The sequence below is a fragment of the Sebastes umbrosus genome, chromosome 2 (genome assembly GCF_015220745.1).
Source record: "Sebastes umbrosus isolate fSebUmb1 chromosome 2, fSebUmb1.pri, whole genome shotgun sequence".
In the NCBI taxonomy this organism is placed as follows: Eukaryota; Metazoa; Chordata; class Actinopteri; order Perciformes; family Sebastidae; genus Sebastes; species Sebastes umbrosus.
Genome location: NC_051270.1, coordinates 24,496,700 through 24,515,510, shown reverse-complemented (window position 1 = coordinate 24,515,510; position 18,811 = coordinate 24,496,700). Strand labels below are relative to the sequence as shown.

Here is an 18,811-nt window from a genome sequence, read left to right as displayed (position 1 = left end):
AGCCTGTATGTCCGGTTTACACTGTAACACTGTTTACACTGACTAAAACATGTTGTTTGGTGATTTTTGTTGAAGAAAAATATTTTATTTTTAATTTTAATTTAATTTAATTTAAGCTATATCTCTTTATAATGCATCAGATTTTAAGTGTGATGTTTAAGCTTTTTATATGTGGTCCCTGTCAAATAAACCTGTAAATAAATAAATAAATAAATAATTTAACTTAACTTGAAACCCCAAATTTAGAAATTATAAGCCAGTAGTGTAGTTGTACACATACAGTATATTTATATTTATTTATAAGTGTGTATTAATCTGCAGTATTTGTAAAAATTATAACTAACTATAACTAATTCTAAATTATAACTAAGTTATAACTTATCTGCATCAACAAACAAGCAAAAAAAAAACAACTTAATAAACACTTTAAAATGTCCTTATATCTGCGTACAACTACACCATAGTGTGCAATAAACTCTGTATTATTAGATGCTTATATACTGCTTATAAAGGTGGGTGGGGAAAACAATAAACTATTTATTATTAAATGCTTGTATACTGCTTATAAATGCCCTGAATGGCAACAACCACATTTTTGCGAAGTATGACTCTGCTGCTGTTGAGACCAAATCATGCCATAATTTAAATGAAAAACATTTTAAATGCACATGCAATGAATAAAGTCAACCAAACTTAAAACATTAAATATTCAACAGCTCAATGTGTTTATCACACTGTTTTTGTGGGGGAGAAACTGACAGTGAGGAAATCACTTGATAATGATTGGCTGCTAAGGGAGGGGACAGTATATAGACCCTGATAAATGAGAAAAGTTTCATGGTCTCCCCTGACAAATCATCAATGGCCAGGAACCTTTAGCAGACACACTCTATTGCTCCCACCCACAGAAATTTTACAGAAGTCAAAAGTTCCTTTTTTCATTTTACAGTCAAACAGCGGGCCTTGTTTATTTCTTTTTATTTGACACAGCTGAAGGCCTCCGAGAGTAGCTCAGGTCAAAAGTGTATGTTATAAGAATAAGAGGGAGAGAGAGAGAGAGATTTTTTGGTTTTCGTTGAGTGAGAGGAAATTTTGAAACATTGTGCAATGGTGCCGCAAAAGTTTTGAAAGGTTGTGAGAGCGTTTTTGCCTGCATAGCATCTGCGAGTCGGTCGGTTGGACAAGAGGTCTCCATGTTGCATCCATACAGAATGGAGAGCTACCTCATCCCGCCTGTAAGTATCTTTTATTTCTATCATTATCTAAACTCTCCGGAGAGACTTTAAAGCTTCTGAAGCTTAAAAGAGTTCCTTGAGTAGTTTTGTTTGTTTTTAATGCAGCATTAAAACATGTTTTTTATAGTCAAGAGGATGGACAACAGGTGTTATTTCAGATAAGATGACTTAATGTGAGTCTACTTCAATTTGAATAGAGCACACAAACCTTAAGAGTCTTTTATACTACCGGCGACCTGAAAATGAAACTACAAACTTTCAGAACAGCAGTGGCAAGAAAAAAAAAAGTCGTTACTATAACACATATTACTGATGCTTCATCTGACTTACAAAACATATATAGAAACAATGTGAACATTTTATTAAAGACAAATGGTGAGTATTATTATTTCCTTTAAAAGGAATGTATGTTATCTCCATCACCATCTAGTAAAAGACTTGTCTTTCGTTCATGAGATCTTGTGGCTGAAAGTGTTTTTTATTTGCTCCTGCAGCACTCAGAAGAAATGTACGATCCTGAGATCTACAGACACCAAATTACAGAATATTATAATCCATATGTCCTAGAGGCAGATATCCAGGCAGGTGAGTTTTACTTCAACATACATTTTTGTCTCTTGTGATGTCATGTCTCAGTGTTTCAATTTGCATTGCAACTTGTTCTATTAAATTACAGAGAGTGATGTTTAAATTAAAAACATTTTAAAATGCAAATGGATGATGATGATAATGGGGCAAAACACAAAATGACATAAATCTTTTTTCTAATACAATGCTTTTAATTTTAATTACAAAAGAAAATACTGTAGTTTCTAGTTTAATCTTCAAATTAGTCACCATGACCTGATGTGGTGTCTTTTCTGGTGCGTTGTACATAAAAAGCCTGCAGTGTGTGCAGCTGGAGCGCACCACATTAGGGTGTATGGAACACAGGAAACAGATGCCATTTCTTTCGGCCGCTCGACTTACAGACATAGAACAAACTTGTGCCCCATGGGGTTTTGTTGATACAAGAGAGGTGCTTTACTTTCTCTTGTAATCAACAGTTTTGAATATTGCACCAAAACAATCTGAATAGATGGGGGAAAAAAAAACTTTTCCTGACCTTAAAGCAAAAAACATCCCCACTTAGAAAGCACCAGTTGTCGTTGTGATAAAAATATCTCATATCTATATCTAATATCCTTAAAAAATACAAATTAAAACACCACATATACAAAATAATGATCCTACAGTGTTACAGTGGATGTGTGACATGGATTTCTTATCAATTAGTATACAGTAGTATAGCAGTAGTAGTACTGTAGTTTCAGTAATGTGCATGTGAAATACGAATTCAATTATTTGGCTCTCCTTTATTTCCATAGCTACACTTCGAAATTCGGAAAACTTTAACTTTACTTGACTTGTTTAATTATCTTGTTTAATTCTAAGAGTGCAAAGTCAGAGTCAACGGATGTGGCAACGCTGTTAGCATGGCAACAAACAGGAAAGAGCTTCATGCTGAATTCTCTATTATTCTCTTCATTTCACTCGGTTTATGCAAACTCAAGCACTATGAGTAAGCTGCTCGTCATCAAGTCCACTTGCTTTTGACTTAGTGGTTTTAGATATCTTATGACAAAGCTGGATTTCCATAGACATACAATCTTGCTTTTTCCATGAGTCATCTCTAACTGTTTAAACATGTATTTCACTTTAAAGACATGTTCATGACTGTTGTATGAAGCTGTTTAAGGTTAATTTCTGTCTTTTTTGTTTGGAGTTATACAGTACAGTCCTTTTGTTGAGACAGGAAAGTAGTGATGATATGAAACAACATAAAGCTGTGGCCACTATGCCGTTTCTCACCTCTCTCTCTCTTCAGATCACTGGGACTACCACCCTCACCCTCACGTACACCCTGTCGAGTTTGAAAACCTCCAAGAGGCCAACTTCACAGAGCTGCAGAGTGTGCCGGCTCTCCACGCGCCCAGCCTCATACGACATGACGCCATACGGTACGACGCAGAAAGCCTGCTCGATCCAAATCTCGGGGCACATCCACACGTGTTACAGCAACCGGTAAGTCCTTCTGTCGCCCAACAAAACCATTAAAGGAACACAGAGACATACAGTACATCAACACATGCACACATGAGTGTAAGTTGCACACAAAAACGTGTACAACAAATTAAATCTAATTAAAATACAGAAAACTAACAACTAAAAAATGTCTTGTGTTTTACAAAGTATTTTTTTTAATAAAGCAATGTTATCTTAGAGTTACTGGTGAGTTATGTACTGTATTATTAGCCAGGGGCTTCAGTGCACTGACTAAATTAAGGCTTGTGTAGTACTAATTCCACTAAAAATATATAATTCCAAGGAACAGACAGCTGTTGATTGATGGGAAATGTCACATAGAGGCTTTATTACCTTCATATACACCTCTAATTCTCCAAATATCCTTTTAGCTCACTGTAGCCGTCTTCAAACTCAACACAATTCACTGTTGGGTTTCAAATCCAAGAGAACATGCAGGGAGTTTGAGGCCATTTAGGGTCCTGCGACACAAATCAGGAAGTGAATCTTTGAGTTACAAGAAAAACTTTAATTTTGGCATTTTTCTTTTTTTAATTTCAGTTTAAACAGAACATTTTCTTTGAATAGAGAGGCTCAGTTAAGTTCACTGTATCACAACTGCACGCTTCACCCATCCAGTTGTGAACCAGTGAACCAGAACACTGGTTTCTAGTTTTTGACTGCATTCAAGTGCAGTATCTCTAACTAAGTCAACATTTTCAACTATGAAACCACTTCACTGCCACATATCATGTGTTTGGCCCATTATTACACGCTTTTTTTTTGCAAATAAGCAGAGGTGAAAAGGGCAAAATTTGGGTACACAGCACAATTCAAACACTTATGGCAATATCAAGGTGTGTAGCAATTCATAATGTGTTGTTTTACATGTATTTAAAAGAAGAAATATAGACTTTAAAAAGTGAATTTAAAAGAGAATGTAAACTTAAATACAAAACAATTTCACCCGCCTATTTAATTTGTTGTTCTATTATTAATATTTTAAACTCTAATCAAGATTACAGGCTACATGCCAAATACATCCAACTGAACACACCTACATTTTTCCACTTGAGGTCACAATGAGGTGTCACGGATTTAAATATGTCCTAATGTGTGATGTAGCGTCAGTAACAAGCAGATACAGTATATGTAAAGTAGTTAAACATCAAACTTATAGTAGTATTACATATGATCTTTGAATCTTAAGCAGTACTGGAGAACCTTTGTGTTGATACACCTATTGTTGTCTCCAGGAATACATGACAATTTAAAAACTGATTATTCACTTTGAAATAATATTTAAATTACATTACATTTAATTTCATTCACAGATGAACCTCAATTTGATTAGGCTTGTTATTGTGAATAATACATCCATGACAAAACGATGTGGAAACCACAGTTCACATATAGAATTCACATGTAAGTGTTTATGAAGGATGATAACGTTGACACGTGTTGCCCAGCCAGGCATATACAGCTCAAGCAGCGTCCACACATCACAGCTCATGCAGAGAGAGAGAGAGAGAGAGAGATGTCGCCTCTTTCACTTATAGTGAGAAGATTTTAGTGCAAACCCACACAGACGTCAGAATATGTGTCTGATGTTAGGTACAGTATAATATATCTGTAGCAAAGTAATCCCTCCGAATGGCCCTAACTGTAGTTTAAAATAATAATAGGCCATATAAAATCACAAGTATAAAAATATATATATAAATATATCACTTATAAAAAAGTGTCAGACATGGTTCTTTGAAATTGGTTTTGGGAGAATAAAAAATCTATTTGTTCTGAATATCATTACTGGTGGAAGTAGTATTCAGTGGATTTACTTAAGTAAAAGTATCACTACCATACAACAAAAAACTCCATTATAAGTGAAGATTCTACTTTCAAAACTTTACTTAAATGAAAGTATAAAAGCTTAAGCAAAGAAATATACTTTAATTATTTAAGCAAAATTATCTCTGTCAGTGTTATATTTCTATATGATTGGGTCATTATTAGTGATGCATTAACATGTAAGCATTACTTTATGCATCATGTTTTATATATGTGATATATGATAATATGTTTTATGTGAAAAATGTTAATCTGAAAAATAGTAACTAGCTGATAAATAGATGCAGTGGACTAAATGGTACAATATTTCCCTCTGAAATGTAGTGTAGTAGCAGTATAAAGTAGCTTAAAATGGAAATAACCAAGTACAAGTACCTTACTCTTTGAGTAAATGTACTCTCCGGATTTAGTGTGCATCGTTTACAGCCAAACATTATTTGCTTTATTTTCCCACTCAGATCCCCAAAAATCTGAACATGTCATGCTGGATTCCGGTAAAATGATGCTTTTGATTGTTTGTTTTTTTTCTTTTGGTTTAATTGTGTAACATTCTCATACAGTATGGAAAACTGTATTTTTTCCAAAAGCTGGGAGCAACATAAAGGGATTTTTAATATGGTCAACAAGCTAAGCTTAAACTATTGCTGATGTTAATGAATTTTGACTCCTGTGTTGTAGGTAGCGTTCTTCCCTCGGGCCGTGTATCCACCGCACGTGTCCCAGCGCAGCTCTGATGACGAGGAACACGGAGCACGAAGTCCTCCACTGGAGGTGTCTGATGAGGAGTGTCTGAGAGATCGAGTCCCTTATGTCACATCAGGAGAGCTGGGTAAGGATATAGATTTACAGGCCATTTCATATATGCTGTGGGGGAGCACTGCAGTTCAGTACTGAGCAGTTAACACGGATACTTTAAGACAAACCAACTGTGCTGGCCATGTGAGGATTCTCAGTCATCCAGGTCATGATATATCTAGAAGTGCTAAGTCACTGGACTTGCTTTAGATCAGGGGTGTCAAATATACGGCCCGAGGGCCAGAACTGGCCCGTCAAAGGAGAGAGAGCCTTTCACTTTTTTAGGTTACCTGAAAGCCACCGTAGTTCTCTGACGCAATTGTGAAACTGTAGTAACGTGCAGCCGCTGTCTGACATCCGTTAGTCCTAAAGTAGCAAGGCGAACAGCGTTACCACGGTTTTGGACGTGTTGGCTCGTGTTACCGCAGTCTTGATAAGGGAGGAGTGAGCAGAGTGGTACTCAGTTGGTTGCATTCTGCAACCACACCACTAGATGGAACAAAATCCTACACACTGTACCATTATTTCCAATTTTTCAATAAAATGCACTGCTATTCCTATTTTCTTTTCCTAATAAGAGTAGCAGGCCCTATGCTGGATACGCTATTATACAGAGATCCTACGTGCTCCCGTACAGGATACATGACGCAACACTGTCAAGCGTAGGCTACTGTTCATGCAGGAGCCACCGGTAGAAAATGTTTTAGTCAAAAAGGAGAAAAATGGACACAGTGTGTCATTTCTTCCAAGAAAAATGGACCAGTTCCTATTTCTTCACAAAGGTCAATGGGAAGCCAGTGTTCTTGGTGTGTTCACAGCACCTTTCAGTGGTCAAGGAATATAATATCCCGCGCCATTATCGACTCATTTGGGCAGAAAATACAAAAACTTCAAAGACAACTGAGAACAGAGAATATAAATGAGTTGTTGGCAGGTTTGAGGAAACAGCAGTCTGTTTTTAGTCGTAGCTGAGAGATCAGTGAGACATCTCAGGCTGTTCATCATCTGTTTTGTAACTGGATTGTTCATTAATTGTGAAGATTTTCAGAATGTACTTCTTTACACTAAAAGAAAGTGAATTTGTAGGTGTTGCTAATTATAGGTTATTATCCAACAGTTTTACTGGTCAGGCCCACTTGAGATCAAATTGGGCAGTATGTAGCCCATGAACTAAAATGAGTCTTACTTTCAATTCTTCAGCAGTGTTGCAGCAGGCCAGTGTTGTCTTCCTCGCATTGGGATAGCGGAGATCTGGCCTTGAGTCATGTCAGCTTTGTGTTCTGCTGACAATTTAAGATGCACTTTTAGGATGAGCTTCTGGTTGCACAACTGCTTTTACACTGCTGGTCATGCATCTTTAACGGAAGTGGGCTCACAAAAAGATAGAGTTGTTGTTTGTGTGTTATAAACTAGAATGTTCTCGGTCTCCAAGGCTGGATGTTTATATTGGATTGTGGAAATAATCCAGCAGGTGTACTAGGAGAATGGCAGGCTATTCCCAGTGGCTATACCTTTTGGGCCTTCTGATGAGGTGCCACCTTGTCAGTGATCTTTTGGTCCGCTTTGTTTACTTTAACCAAGCCCCGCTGCATAAATGTGGACAGCCATCAGCACATTTACATAAAGCACGACGAAACACTACACATTTTCAGTCTTAACTCTTAAACCAGCAGCTACATGTTGGACGTTCAGTAAAACACGGAACACACAGGACACAGAGTTAGTGTGTTTTCACCACCAACACGATGATAACCTGCTCGGTTCACAGTTTAGTGACACACTAACTACAGACCCAGTTTTCAAAAGACAAACGACTTAGAGAAACTCGAATCATCCTCCAGCCTGTTACACTGACAAACACCCAGATGTGTTCATCAGCAAGAGCAGAAAAACACTGGTTTATATTCAACGGGTGCATCAGTGACTGTGTTTTACTTGTGTAGTAGACCTGTGAGTAATCAACTGTGCATGGCCGCATGCACAGCTGTTGTGTTTAATATTTCTGGTTGACATGAACACCAACAGGAAGCAGGAGGAGATCGGTGAGCATCCAGTTGGTTTAACACTGAATATTGAGGGGAGTAGATTAGCTTTATTTTATTTTTTGGAGGCACTTAATGACATTCATTACAAATATGGTGGGGAAAACATTTCCATTTGTCACATATTGAGGAGGGGGACATGTCCTGCTGCGATTACATGCTTGCTCTCCACTTCCTCTTTTAGTCAGTTTAGGATGTGACAGGACCAGCTGAGCCTGAGTAGTGTCTGATCTGCAGGGCCTGTAACCAAATGTTTTTTGGAAAATGAGGTTCATTTTTATTCAAGCAGCTCTGTGAGCACTTCGGTGGCAGTGATTGTATGTCATCTACTACACTGAAGTTAGCCCTTTGCAGTTTTGTTAATGCAATGCAATTTTTAATCTGAACCTGGCCTTACAGAGTCCATGTACATTTGGAATATGCGGAGATGGATAGAGAACAGGCAAATAAATAAGTAAACATGGTTCTCCGAGTGTAGAGACCATCTGTCTGGCTCAGGTTGTCTCAGAAAAATGTTCCAAAAAGATTAACCAGAGAGGCAACATGCATGGTCCTTAGATTCCCATGTATTGCAAGATAAGTAATGGCAACCATAAAGTGTCTCAGAGTTCAGCACTCCAACATTGAGTTTGATCAATTCTTCTGTACATTTGTAAAGTGATGAGAAAAACGTACACACCCCCAAACGTCTTATCTTAATATTTAATACCCTATTTCAAAAACAGTTAAATATGTCGTCAACTACCACGTAGCACCATGACTGTGGAAAATACTAAAATAGTGACTCAAGAATGATTACATCTGCCAGTACTTCTTAGGAATTTCTTTTGTAGTCATGTCATTGTCTTGTAAAGTTACTTCATATTAAAGATTAAAAACAGGACCTAGAAAACATATATTGCGCATCTGCCCCCCTTTTTTGTTGCTAATTTGCCTAATGTCTGAGATCTCTTGCACAATATTTATGACGGATTTGGTTGACTGGTTGAAACTAGCAGAAACAGTATTGACCCACCCCATTTGTCATATGCCACAGCTAATAAATAGGGCTTTATACTGTTTTGTTAGAAGTTTAAAATTAGTAACATTGCAACTCTCTGGTGTTTCCAACAGGCAGTAAAAAGAAGATCCGTTTGTACCAGTTCCTGTTGGACCTGTTAAGGAACGGCGAAATGAAGGACAGTATCTGGTGGGTGGACAGAGACAAAGGGACATTCCAGTTTTCTTCCAAACACAAGGAGGCTCTCGCCCACCGCTGGGGGTTCCAGAAGGGAAACCGCAAAAAAATGACCTATCAGAAGATGGCTCGTGCCTTACGCAACTATGGCAAAACTGGAGAGGTGAAAAAGATCAAGAAGAAGCTGACGTACCAGTTCAGTGATGAGGTGCTGGGGAAAACTCATCTGGAGAGGAAATACATGTAGGCAGGAGGGATACTGAAATAATGTCAAGAGTTATGCACGAAAAGTGTTGAGTTGTAGTTTCTGGTGTTGGATGCTTAATCAAACTTGCTGATCTTGTATATCACATTTTGTGAATAGCATTGCTGCTGTACAGTGGGACCAATATTTGATGGTGTAAAGTCAAAAGGGGGATGTTGCAGTTACGCTGTATGAGTCTTAGAGCCTGGGTGACGCCCAGTATGCATACCAGTCAATATTCTTTTTGGAAATGTCTGTTTATACATTTTCAATATTTCGGTAAAAATTTTGTTTCAAGCCATGTAACTAGTGAGAGTTGAAATGTCCCAGTATAGGCCCGGGCCTTCTTCCTACTGTTTGACTCTCCTTGTGTTGGACAGACTAAAGTTCTCTTATGAGTAATACTATGTGTACTCCATGTGTTGTATATATAATTGCAATTTCATATTTAAAACGGCAATGAGACACAAATAAGTCTTTAATAGGATAGACTAACCTTTTAGGACCATTATAAGAAGAATTAATATGATTGCTTACGTGACAAATGTTTTGTATGAATACACGAAACTCTGTATAATTAAGAATTGCTTGTAAAAACAATAAATTGTTCATAAACGTATATGTGTATGGGAACTGTTTGTAAGTGATAACATCTCACATCAGAGGTAAAACGCAAAGCAGAAGAAGGTGAGGTCTCTCACATTTCATTATAGCTATAAAGATAGCTGGTGACTATGAGGAACTATGAGGTTAATGCAGAGCGAGGGGCTAAAGTGTCCTGTCATTCAGTTCTTACATATATCTGCTTGTGTCTCCTGACACGCTGCAGGCGCCAGCTCTTTACTCATAGAGGCAAAGCCCAAAGAGACACATCTGAATAGTCTAAGTATACAATGCTGCTGTGCATCCAGATGTGTTTCTCTGCATTGAATACTGTAGTTTTTCTTGAAAGGCTTGATTGTGTAGTAATAACTTATCTCTGTTTTTGTGTAGTTATCATAGTTTGTTTCCTCCTAAAGGTCCATTTCATGCTCATTTTCAGTTTGTGTTTCTACTAGAACACGTTTGCATGCTGTAATGTTCCAAAAACGTTCCCTCACACTGTCTGCCTGAATATGTCAGTATTTAACCTCCGTCTGAAACGCTTTGTTTTACCTCATTTCAAAGGACATGCAATGGAATTGCAAAGGAATTGTGTTGCTAGGCAGCAGTTTGAGTCAATGTTTACTTCCTGTAAGCTGATTCACATACACTGACAGTTAAATTGAAGCGTTATTGATGTTACAGAGCTGTCTGTCATGAACTTTGTCGTCACTACCGCATTGCATTGTTGGAAGTTGATGCCGCTGTTGTGTCCAGCGTTGCATACTGTAATATTTCACTGGAAATATTATGCAATTTGCATACTATTGGTTTCATACTAAGGTTTCGGACTTACTAAAACATCTCACATACTGTTTTAGCGTACTAAACAGCATGTTAGTATGGAATTTTGGACACAACCTATATATTATAGATACGTTATATCACAAATTGACATAAATCCTGACAGCTTGTTTCAAAGCCACAGTTTCTGAATACGGGCTGTGTATTTCTCCATGGATTGAATGTTTCGATACTTTCACATACAGCACTTAGAACCTGCTTTATAATATAGAAGACATAGAAATCTCACTTTTTACAATATGGGACCTTTAAGTGTTTCATTCATCATTATCCTAAACAAAGTAGTTTTTAGCAAACTGTCCAAACACTACGGAGATGCTTCTGAAATGCTTATCATTGTCACTACCATCACACCTCCCTTTTAACAGAAAAATACAAACTTAACTATATTTATTTACCACATTTCAAGGCCACTTTTGCAGATGAAATTCAGTTCAATAAAATAGAATGAAACAACACTAAAACCTCAGGGAAATTTAAATAATAGATAATACAACACAAAAACTGTAATACAAAGGAGGAGTAATAATTTGCTAAAATGTAATGTGCAGTGTGTAAATATAAAAAATACTGCAGCACCTGGTGTCCCAAGAGCCAACAGCTCCCCTCAATGGTCAAGTTGTAACTGATGCCCAGAACTAACAGAAGATGAAAAAAATGACCTTGAATAGAATATAATGGAAAACAATACAATACAATGTGATATGCAATAGAACTTAACCAGAGCTGGATAATCAGTCTTATTACGGCAAGATCAGAAAAGCTGAATACATTTACAGAAGGAAGGGTCACAACAAGGGCTTGATGATAAAGCGATTTAAGCAACACATGTGGCTCTTAAGTTTAAATTCAGAATACAGAACTGGTCACGGCTGTGGTCAACTAAAACCACTTCTCACAATTTGATGACTGGTCCAGCTGCCATCTGCAGGGTTCAGTTGCTACAGAGTATGTTTTCCAGATTAAGATCTCAAAACAAAAACGGGTAAGATTGAGATTGAGACGACAACACCAAAAGACTTGTGAGAGGATGGAGATCCTCTTCTTCTTCTTGTTTCATTTATGGCTATTAAAGTATTTATAGTATATTTACAATATTCCTTAATATGATATTTTATGCAATATACAATATACTTTATACAATATACAATATACTTCATACAATATACTTCCCTGTTTATAGTAGATTTATAGGTATACAGTGGTAATGTATGGTATAGTTTAGTAAAATACTGTAAAGCATAGTATAGCAAAACATAGTTTAGTAAAGTAAAACATATAATAGTATGGTAAAGGTAAATTTAGCAGAGTTTAGTAAAACATAGTTTAGTGAATTAAAATATAATATAGTATAGTATAGTAAAGCAAGATATAGCATCGTATAGTAAAGTAAAATATAGTATAATATAGTATAGTAAAGTTAAATATAGCATAGTATGGTAAAACATAGTGTAGTAAAGTAAAATAAAGCATAGTAGAGTTAAACTGCTATGGTAAAGTAAAATATTGTTTAGTATAATTCAGTGTAGTACAGTATGGTAGTACACTACGGTACAATACAGTAAAACATAATATAGTATAGTAAAAACTAGTATAGCATAGTATAATATCATAAAATATAGTATCGTCTAGTACAGTAGAACGTAGTATAATAATTTATTATTAATAATCATTTTTAGATTTGTATTTCGTGTGATTTGTATGATGCGGCTAGTGTCATTTTTTTGTATCTTGTGTTCCTGGCTGCTTTATACTTTTTCAAATTGAAAATGTCAGAGTTTTAGCTGAGTTTGTGCTGGAAAACGTATACAATGCCTGTGGGGAAAGGATAGTTTAAAGGTGTTAAACAAAGACAAAAATGAATGTAAAGAAAGTCTGCAACTGTGGAGAGATTCCTTAAAGGGAAGAACACTCATCTCTGCCAACAGATAAAACAAACTTATAGATCTCGTATTCTCCACCAGCCTCTCGTATTCACTCTTAGATTTACAGGGCACCGGGTGCAGCACAGATGTGGGGAGAGTAAAGAGACTTTTTTAGGATTCAAGGTTCTAAATTTAACCACTGCCTTACATCCCTTCCCCTCCCTCTCAAGGCCTATCATTCAGCTGAGGTGTTGGAGGAAAGGATGGTTGAAATATAGCCCGAGGTCAGACGTGAGTGGGGGTGGGGGGAGTACAAGGGGGTGGCTGTTGTGTTTTTGGACATTGTGTTGGGCCTACTGTAGGAAAAAAATGTCAGGAGAGGTGGGATGGTTCGTGGAAGGAGGGAAGGGGGGGCTTTTTGGCAGCAGCGCCACTATTAAAGGCACGGGGTCGAGATAGACGGCAGACTGTTTAGGAACGGTGAGTCACATTGTGGAGGAGAGGAGATCATTCAGGATGCCAGAGCCAGTCAAAAAAGCAGGTATGTGGGCTCATTCAGCTACTTTTGAACATTTTGTCATAATGTTTCATGAGAACGGAACAACTTACAGTACATTGTCTAAAAACTTTTTTTGATATTAGCGTAATCCTGTTGTCAAACAAATTGTCTAAAAAAAGTCTATATGACCTGTTGTATAAATTGTGAATTTATCAACATGCTGCAACTGAATATCTAGTGGTATATTTTACACAAACTAACGAGGTGATATTACATTATGTGTGAGAAAATATTCTGCTGTGTTGGGCCATACCACTCTTAAGCAACTAAAAACCACAACACATACTCCAAACTGTGATGTACTTTTTGCAGAATCATGTGAAATTACATTTCACGTAAAGAAAATGGAAGTTTGTATCATGCAGTTTAATCGTGTAACCACAGTGTTCTTTAAGTCACTATTTTTGTCATTTTGTCACAATTGAAAGCTGATTTTTGCCATTTACCAGTATATATGAAATATATGTATAACACTAGTAGCATATACTCAAATTTACAGGTTAATTATTTCCAGACAATAAAATCTGTAAAATGGAAACTATTAACTATTTGTATAACAAGATAAATAAAATATATTTTATTGATTCCACACAAGGAAACTCAAGTCACGGCAGCAGTAGGACAATTATAGATGTGTTGATAAGTAACTTTATACATATTATGAAATTTTACAATATTTTTGCTATATATGTAAGGGATAATGTACAGCCAGCGGGTCATTGTTGTGGAATAAACCCTGACAGGGCGATGAAGGGATTTATTTCACAACAATAACCGACTTGCTGTACATTATCCCGCTTATTACACGGCTACTTACTTAAAGTGGCATTAGGCAGTATATTTTTCAGCATATATATTTGATCTTTGGGCAAAAATTCCATAATAACCTTTCAGATTATTCATCTGTTTTCAGGCTTTAAAATGTTTTGCCCATGACGGGAGATTTTGACCAATCACAGGTCATTTCAGAGAGAGTGTTCCTATTGAGCGTTACTATTGGCTGTGCTCCGGCTGGTGGGTGGTGCTTGGTATTTCCTCAACTGTTCTCAACGTGGCTGCCGGGTCACAAACTTCTCATTTTACAGCTAAACAGTACATTACAAGATGTTTCTGAAAACATTTGAGGCGAGAAATAGGCATTACAATAAAAGAATATTGATTCACATTTGATCAGCGCTGCCTAGTTTGACCTTTTGATCGGAGTTTGTGAGTGATTGACGGCTGCTCAGACAAAACTGAAATTGGGTGGTGGATAAAATGTCCTGCAAATAGTAGTGAACATCATAAAAATGCAGTAGATCAGGTAAAGTAACTGTTTATGCTTCCAACAATTCAAATCCAAGGGCGTAATAAAGTAGCTTAGAACAAGCTATTCACAGCCGGTTGCCAAAATCACATGCAATTATCCATCCTTAGGTCAAAGTGTTTTCCAGTGGTGTGATAGTTTCTCTAAGCCCCTTTTGGCCGTGTCAGGAACTCAGTTACGCGTCACATGATGCAGGTGGAAACATTGTGTGATGTGAAATGGACACTGCCACATGTCCAGCATCACTGCATTCACAAAATGCACCACTGATCCAAAAATGCCAGACAGGATTCCAACTTGACAAATGAGTTTCCCCAGTTTTTTTTTGTCTTCCTCTCTTACAGTAGGTTGGAATGGATGGTTGTTGCTGGAGTGAAAGGCAAGACATCTCACATATCAGATGACACATTGCAGCCCAAATGGCCAGCTTGTGTGTGCTAAGACTTTTAGTGCCATGGATTTGTTCAGTACAATAACAGTTATGACTGTCTTGCGCCTGTAACATTATTTATTAATTAATTATCAACACTGCAAGAAACATGATGCTTTTCAGTGTTTTGAAGTATTGCAATAAACTTTAAAGTAAAAAATATTTATATTAAAGGATCTTTAATTAATATTTTTAAAATAACAGTGTATCATATGACAATGTAATGAACCCACAGAGAATTACCACCTGAATCTGCAGCTCCCCTCGGCTCAGTGAGTTCAACCTCGTTGTTTAGCTCTAAAATCCGCAGATTCATTCTCACGGCTCTCATAGCGTCGTTTTCAGCTGCAGCAGGAAGCTGTTTTCAGTGAAAAAGCTCTAAAAACCCACTGTACATGACCTGCTCAGCACCAAACAGCAGACAGGCACAGTTAGCGACTAGCTGGTGAACGTAGTGGAGCATTTAGCAGCTAAAGAGCCAGATATTTCCCTCAGGAGACCAAAGAAAGAGCTAAAAGAGAGTTAAAATTGGACTTACATTCATCAGTTGGCTAAAAACACGACTCAAAATAAATGATAGTGTTCCGCTGTAACTGCTGGATGTGAAAATAAACAACTTGTTTGTTCACCATATCAATTTAAAAGGCGATGATATGTCAATGTTGTATCCACAACTTGTTTCCGCTGCCCCCAAGTAGCCAAAAAATCAGTTACTGCAGGTTTGAGACACATTTTAGTCAAAGGGGCTTTCATTCTTGCATTATATAAACAAAATGGGGACACACTGACCCGTAGCACCACTAATGGTAAAAAATATTGCAGGGTAACTTTAACAAAATGATTCACTAATAAATGATTATATTTAGATAAAAAAAAATAAACAAGAATAAACATGAATAAATAATACAATTAAATAAATTGAAAAAAAAAAAAATGATGAAAACTACAGTAAGTCAAAAAAAGGTCAGACTTTGTTTTACTTTTGCGGGTATTAGTGTCAACCATTTCATAAGTCAAGTCAAGTTTATTTATACAGCACGTTTAAAAACAGTGCTGTACAAGTTAAAGTGAACAGCGGGTTAAATATCATCAACAAAGTAACAAAACAACAGTTGGTTGCGATGGAAAAATACAAGGCCAGATCATAAAGTGTGCATTAATAAGTCATCCCTAAATTAATAATATCAGTGTTAACCTTGTTAGGTATCAACATTAAAAATTGTAAAAAGGTAACTTTTGATAATAAATTAATAAAGAATTGGGTTGCTTTCTGATTGCCAGCTCTTTACAACTTGTCATCTCAACAGTATCTTGTATTTAGACAATCAAAGAGACACAAATCAACAGACTCCAAATAGACATCTGTTCTGTCCAACATGTTCATTTCATGGCTACAATAAACTACATACTACTACAAAAAAAAATTTTTTTTTTCCTTGGAGTGAGCCGTAATTTACTACTTAATTTTATATTAACTGAAATTAGGAGAGTCCTTTTCCTTTAAATGCGATAATGGTGTGAAAGGTAAAGCAGGCAGCATGGCTGATTGACAGCATGACAAGAGGTGTCGTAATGGTAGAGATGGCCGGCTGCAGACAGACTGAGGGCACATCATTCATTCTGCGCCTCCAGAGTCTCAAAAATAGAGTCCGGTTAATCCCTCGACTATGATACCTGCGCCCCTGTTGCAGCTGAAGCCTGCCAGCCTGGTTTATTAGTCCAGTACATATGCATCCTATATATAAACTCATAAGGTCATCTTGCAACACATGGAGTGTTTTTTGTTCTGTACGTTTAGCTGTTCGGGACCTGGAAACAATATGCATCTGAATTACGCCGACATACGTTTCATGATTCCAAACACATGGTGTTACTGTTAGACACATGTCTGCACTCAGGCCTGTCAGTTACAATCACTATTTTTAGGTCCTTTTTAAAGATGACAAGTGTTGGAGAATGTCACTGCTATGCGTGTTTTATCACTTTTCAAAAGAGAAAAAGGCCTCGCAGCACAGCAGGAAACGCAACAGCTGGTGTTTTACACAATGAGTGTAGAACTCCCTATTAATAGACTGACCGTAGACACCGTATATTGATTTTTCATGCATGTTACTGTTACTGATATGTGTAGACAGTTTTGTAATTGTGTGCTGATGTTCAGTTTGTTATGGATGTTCCAGATGTATCTCTGTTGGGTTCATTTTCATCAGACTTTTGTTCAGTTTAGTTCCGCTCAATGCCACAATCCAAAAAACAATGAACTTTAATTCACCTGATGGTATGTGTGCCATCCTAACCACTGTGTTCTTTAAGTCAATATTTTTGTAATTTTATCACAATTAAAAGCTAATTTTTGCCATTTACTAGTATATATAAATGTATGCTACACTGGTATAAAACTAGTTTATCATTTTAATTTACAAGTTAATTATTTCAAGACAAAATCTCTAAAATAGAGAAATGACATTTCTTAAATTCATTTTTATAATTAGAGAAAACAAAATAAACTTTGTTGATTCCACAGAGGGAAACTGAAGTCACAGCAGCAGTAGGAAGATAATAGATTGAGTGTCGATAAGTTTGTGTTTGTGTTTATGTTGAATAACCTTGCAGGTTTTCCATCCTTTTAACTTCTGTTCTTTTGAACTATTTGCTATCTCTCGCTCAAGTAATATTTACAAGACATTCATGTCTTCCCAAATGAAGCCCAAACTGCATGCTTCAGAATTCAGTATTCTCTTGTAAGTACAGAAACTATGTAAGAGAATACCAAGACTGCACAAATAAGACTTATTATAAAGCCAGATGTTGGTGCTTTGAGACATGCAGTGGACTGGGAAAAGGCAAATTCATTGGTTTTCAGCTAGCCCCACCCAGTGTGCTGCAGACTGTACAAGACTGTACTTTTTCAGCTCATAAGCTTTCTTCTTCTTTTGTTTTTGCTAAAATATGAATAGCCCATCCTCCCCCCCTCTACCCTCCGTCTCTCTCTCTCTCTCTCTCTCTCCTTTTCTCTCTGTTTATCTGCAGTTTGTTACAGTATATGTGTTCTTTCTTCAGGCATGACATTTGTTTTTGAAGGGACGGAAACATCCAAAATTAGCTTCTATTAACATAAAAACCCATCATAAACAGTATTTTGGGTGATTTATTTGATTTGATTACACCCTTACAGCAGACAAGTTAAAACTAAGTCTAACTGACACTTCAGAAGATTTACTTTTTTATTTTGAACCCACCCTCTCTCTTCAGTTTCAGCATTTGCCAAGAAGCCAAAGTCTCAGGAGGCAGAGGAGGGGTCCTCTGTGGTCTTTGAAGCAGAGACCGAGAAGCCTGATGCTAAAGTAAAATGGCAGTGCAACTTAAAGGACATTGCCAGTGGCGACAAATACGTGATCACCGCCGACGGAAAGAAGCACTCCCTCGCTATAAAAGCCATTACCAAGGAAGATTCCAACGTCTATGGAGTGATTGCTGGGGGGTCAAAGGTCAAGTTTGACCTGAAAGTTTCACCAAAGCCAGGTGGGAGACTTTGATGCTTGCAGCTGTGCGTTTGAGGTCTCTGCGTGTTCACCTGCAGGCTACGGCCTCACAGAGCTCAAAGCAAAATATAGCACTCAATGCAGAAACCCACTGAGGCAGTAAATACTTGATGCACTGCATGCACTTAATGTTTCTGCACATGAACTCACATTCTGCACACTGACAGCTGCTCAATGACAAGTCTCTGAAACAGCTTTGTGTGGTCTATCCTTACCAAGTGTTTGCTCTTAAAGGAATAGTTTGACATTTTGGGAAAT

General features: G+C 37.1%; 2 protein-coding genes across 12 annotated transcripts in view; both read left to right on the top strand.

Annotated features, from left to right (window-relative positions):
* The first annotated feature begins 354 nt into the window (after positions 1 to 354).
* spi1b (Spi-1 proto-oncogene b) lies at positions 355 to 10,024 on the top strand. Of its 2 annotated transcripts, XM_037749938.1 has the most exons (6): positions 355 to 1,235; positions 1,730 to 1,820; positions 3,103 to 3,299; positions 5,606 to 5,641; positions 5,826 to 5,976; positions 9,098 to 10,024. In XM_037749938.1, exons 1-6 carry the CDS (start codon positions 1,194 to 1,196, stop codon positions 9,406 to 9,408), a joined length of 828 nt encoding a protein of 275 aa, XP_037605866.1. In that variant the 5' UTR covers positions 355 to 1,193; the 3' UTR covers positions 9,409 to 10,024. The 2 variants fall into 2 exon arrangements, with proteins under 2 accessions (XP_037605866.1, XP_037605875.1); XM_037749947.1 differs by lacking the exon at positions 5,606 to 5,641 and having other exon boundaries at positions 405 to 1,235.
* A 3,087-nt stretch (positions 10,025 to 13,111) lies between these two features.
* mybpc3 (myosin binding protein C3) overlaps positions 13,112 to 18,811 on the top strand; it is a 40,749-nt gene continuing 35,049 nt past the window's right edge. For 8 of the 10 annotated variants that reach the window (XM_037749876.1, XM_037749869.1, XM_037749895.1 and 5 more), the window contains exons 1-2: positions 13,113 to 13,257; positions 18,264 to 18,533. In XM_037749876.1, the coding sequence (XP_037605804.1) occupies positions 13,233 to 13,257; positions 18,264 to 18,533 (295 nt within the window). In that variant the 5' untranslated portion in view covers positions 13,113 to 13,232. Of the gene's footprint in view, positions 13,258 to 18,263; positions 18,534 to 18,811 lie in introns of all 10 variants that reach the window. The other 2 variants (XM_037749846.1, XM_037749838.1) reach the window with 1 other exon arrangement.

Bases quoted from the DNA above. Each gene is read 5' to 3' on its own strand.
- spi1b (XM_037749938.1), top strand. From the start codon at position 1,194: ATGTTGCATCCATACAGAATGGAGAGCTACCTCATCCCGCCT. The intron at 1,236-1,729 runs GTAAGTATCTTT...TTGCTCCTGCAG, and splicing joins AGAGCTACCTCATCCCGCCT to CACTCAGAAGAAATGTACGA. The intron at 3,300-5,605 runs GTAAGTCCTTCT...TTTCCCACTCAG, and splicing joins CACACGTGTTACAGCAACCG to ATCCCCAAAAATCTGAACAT.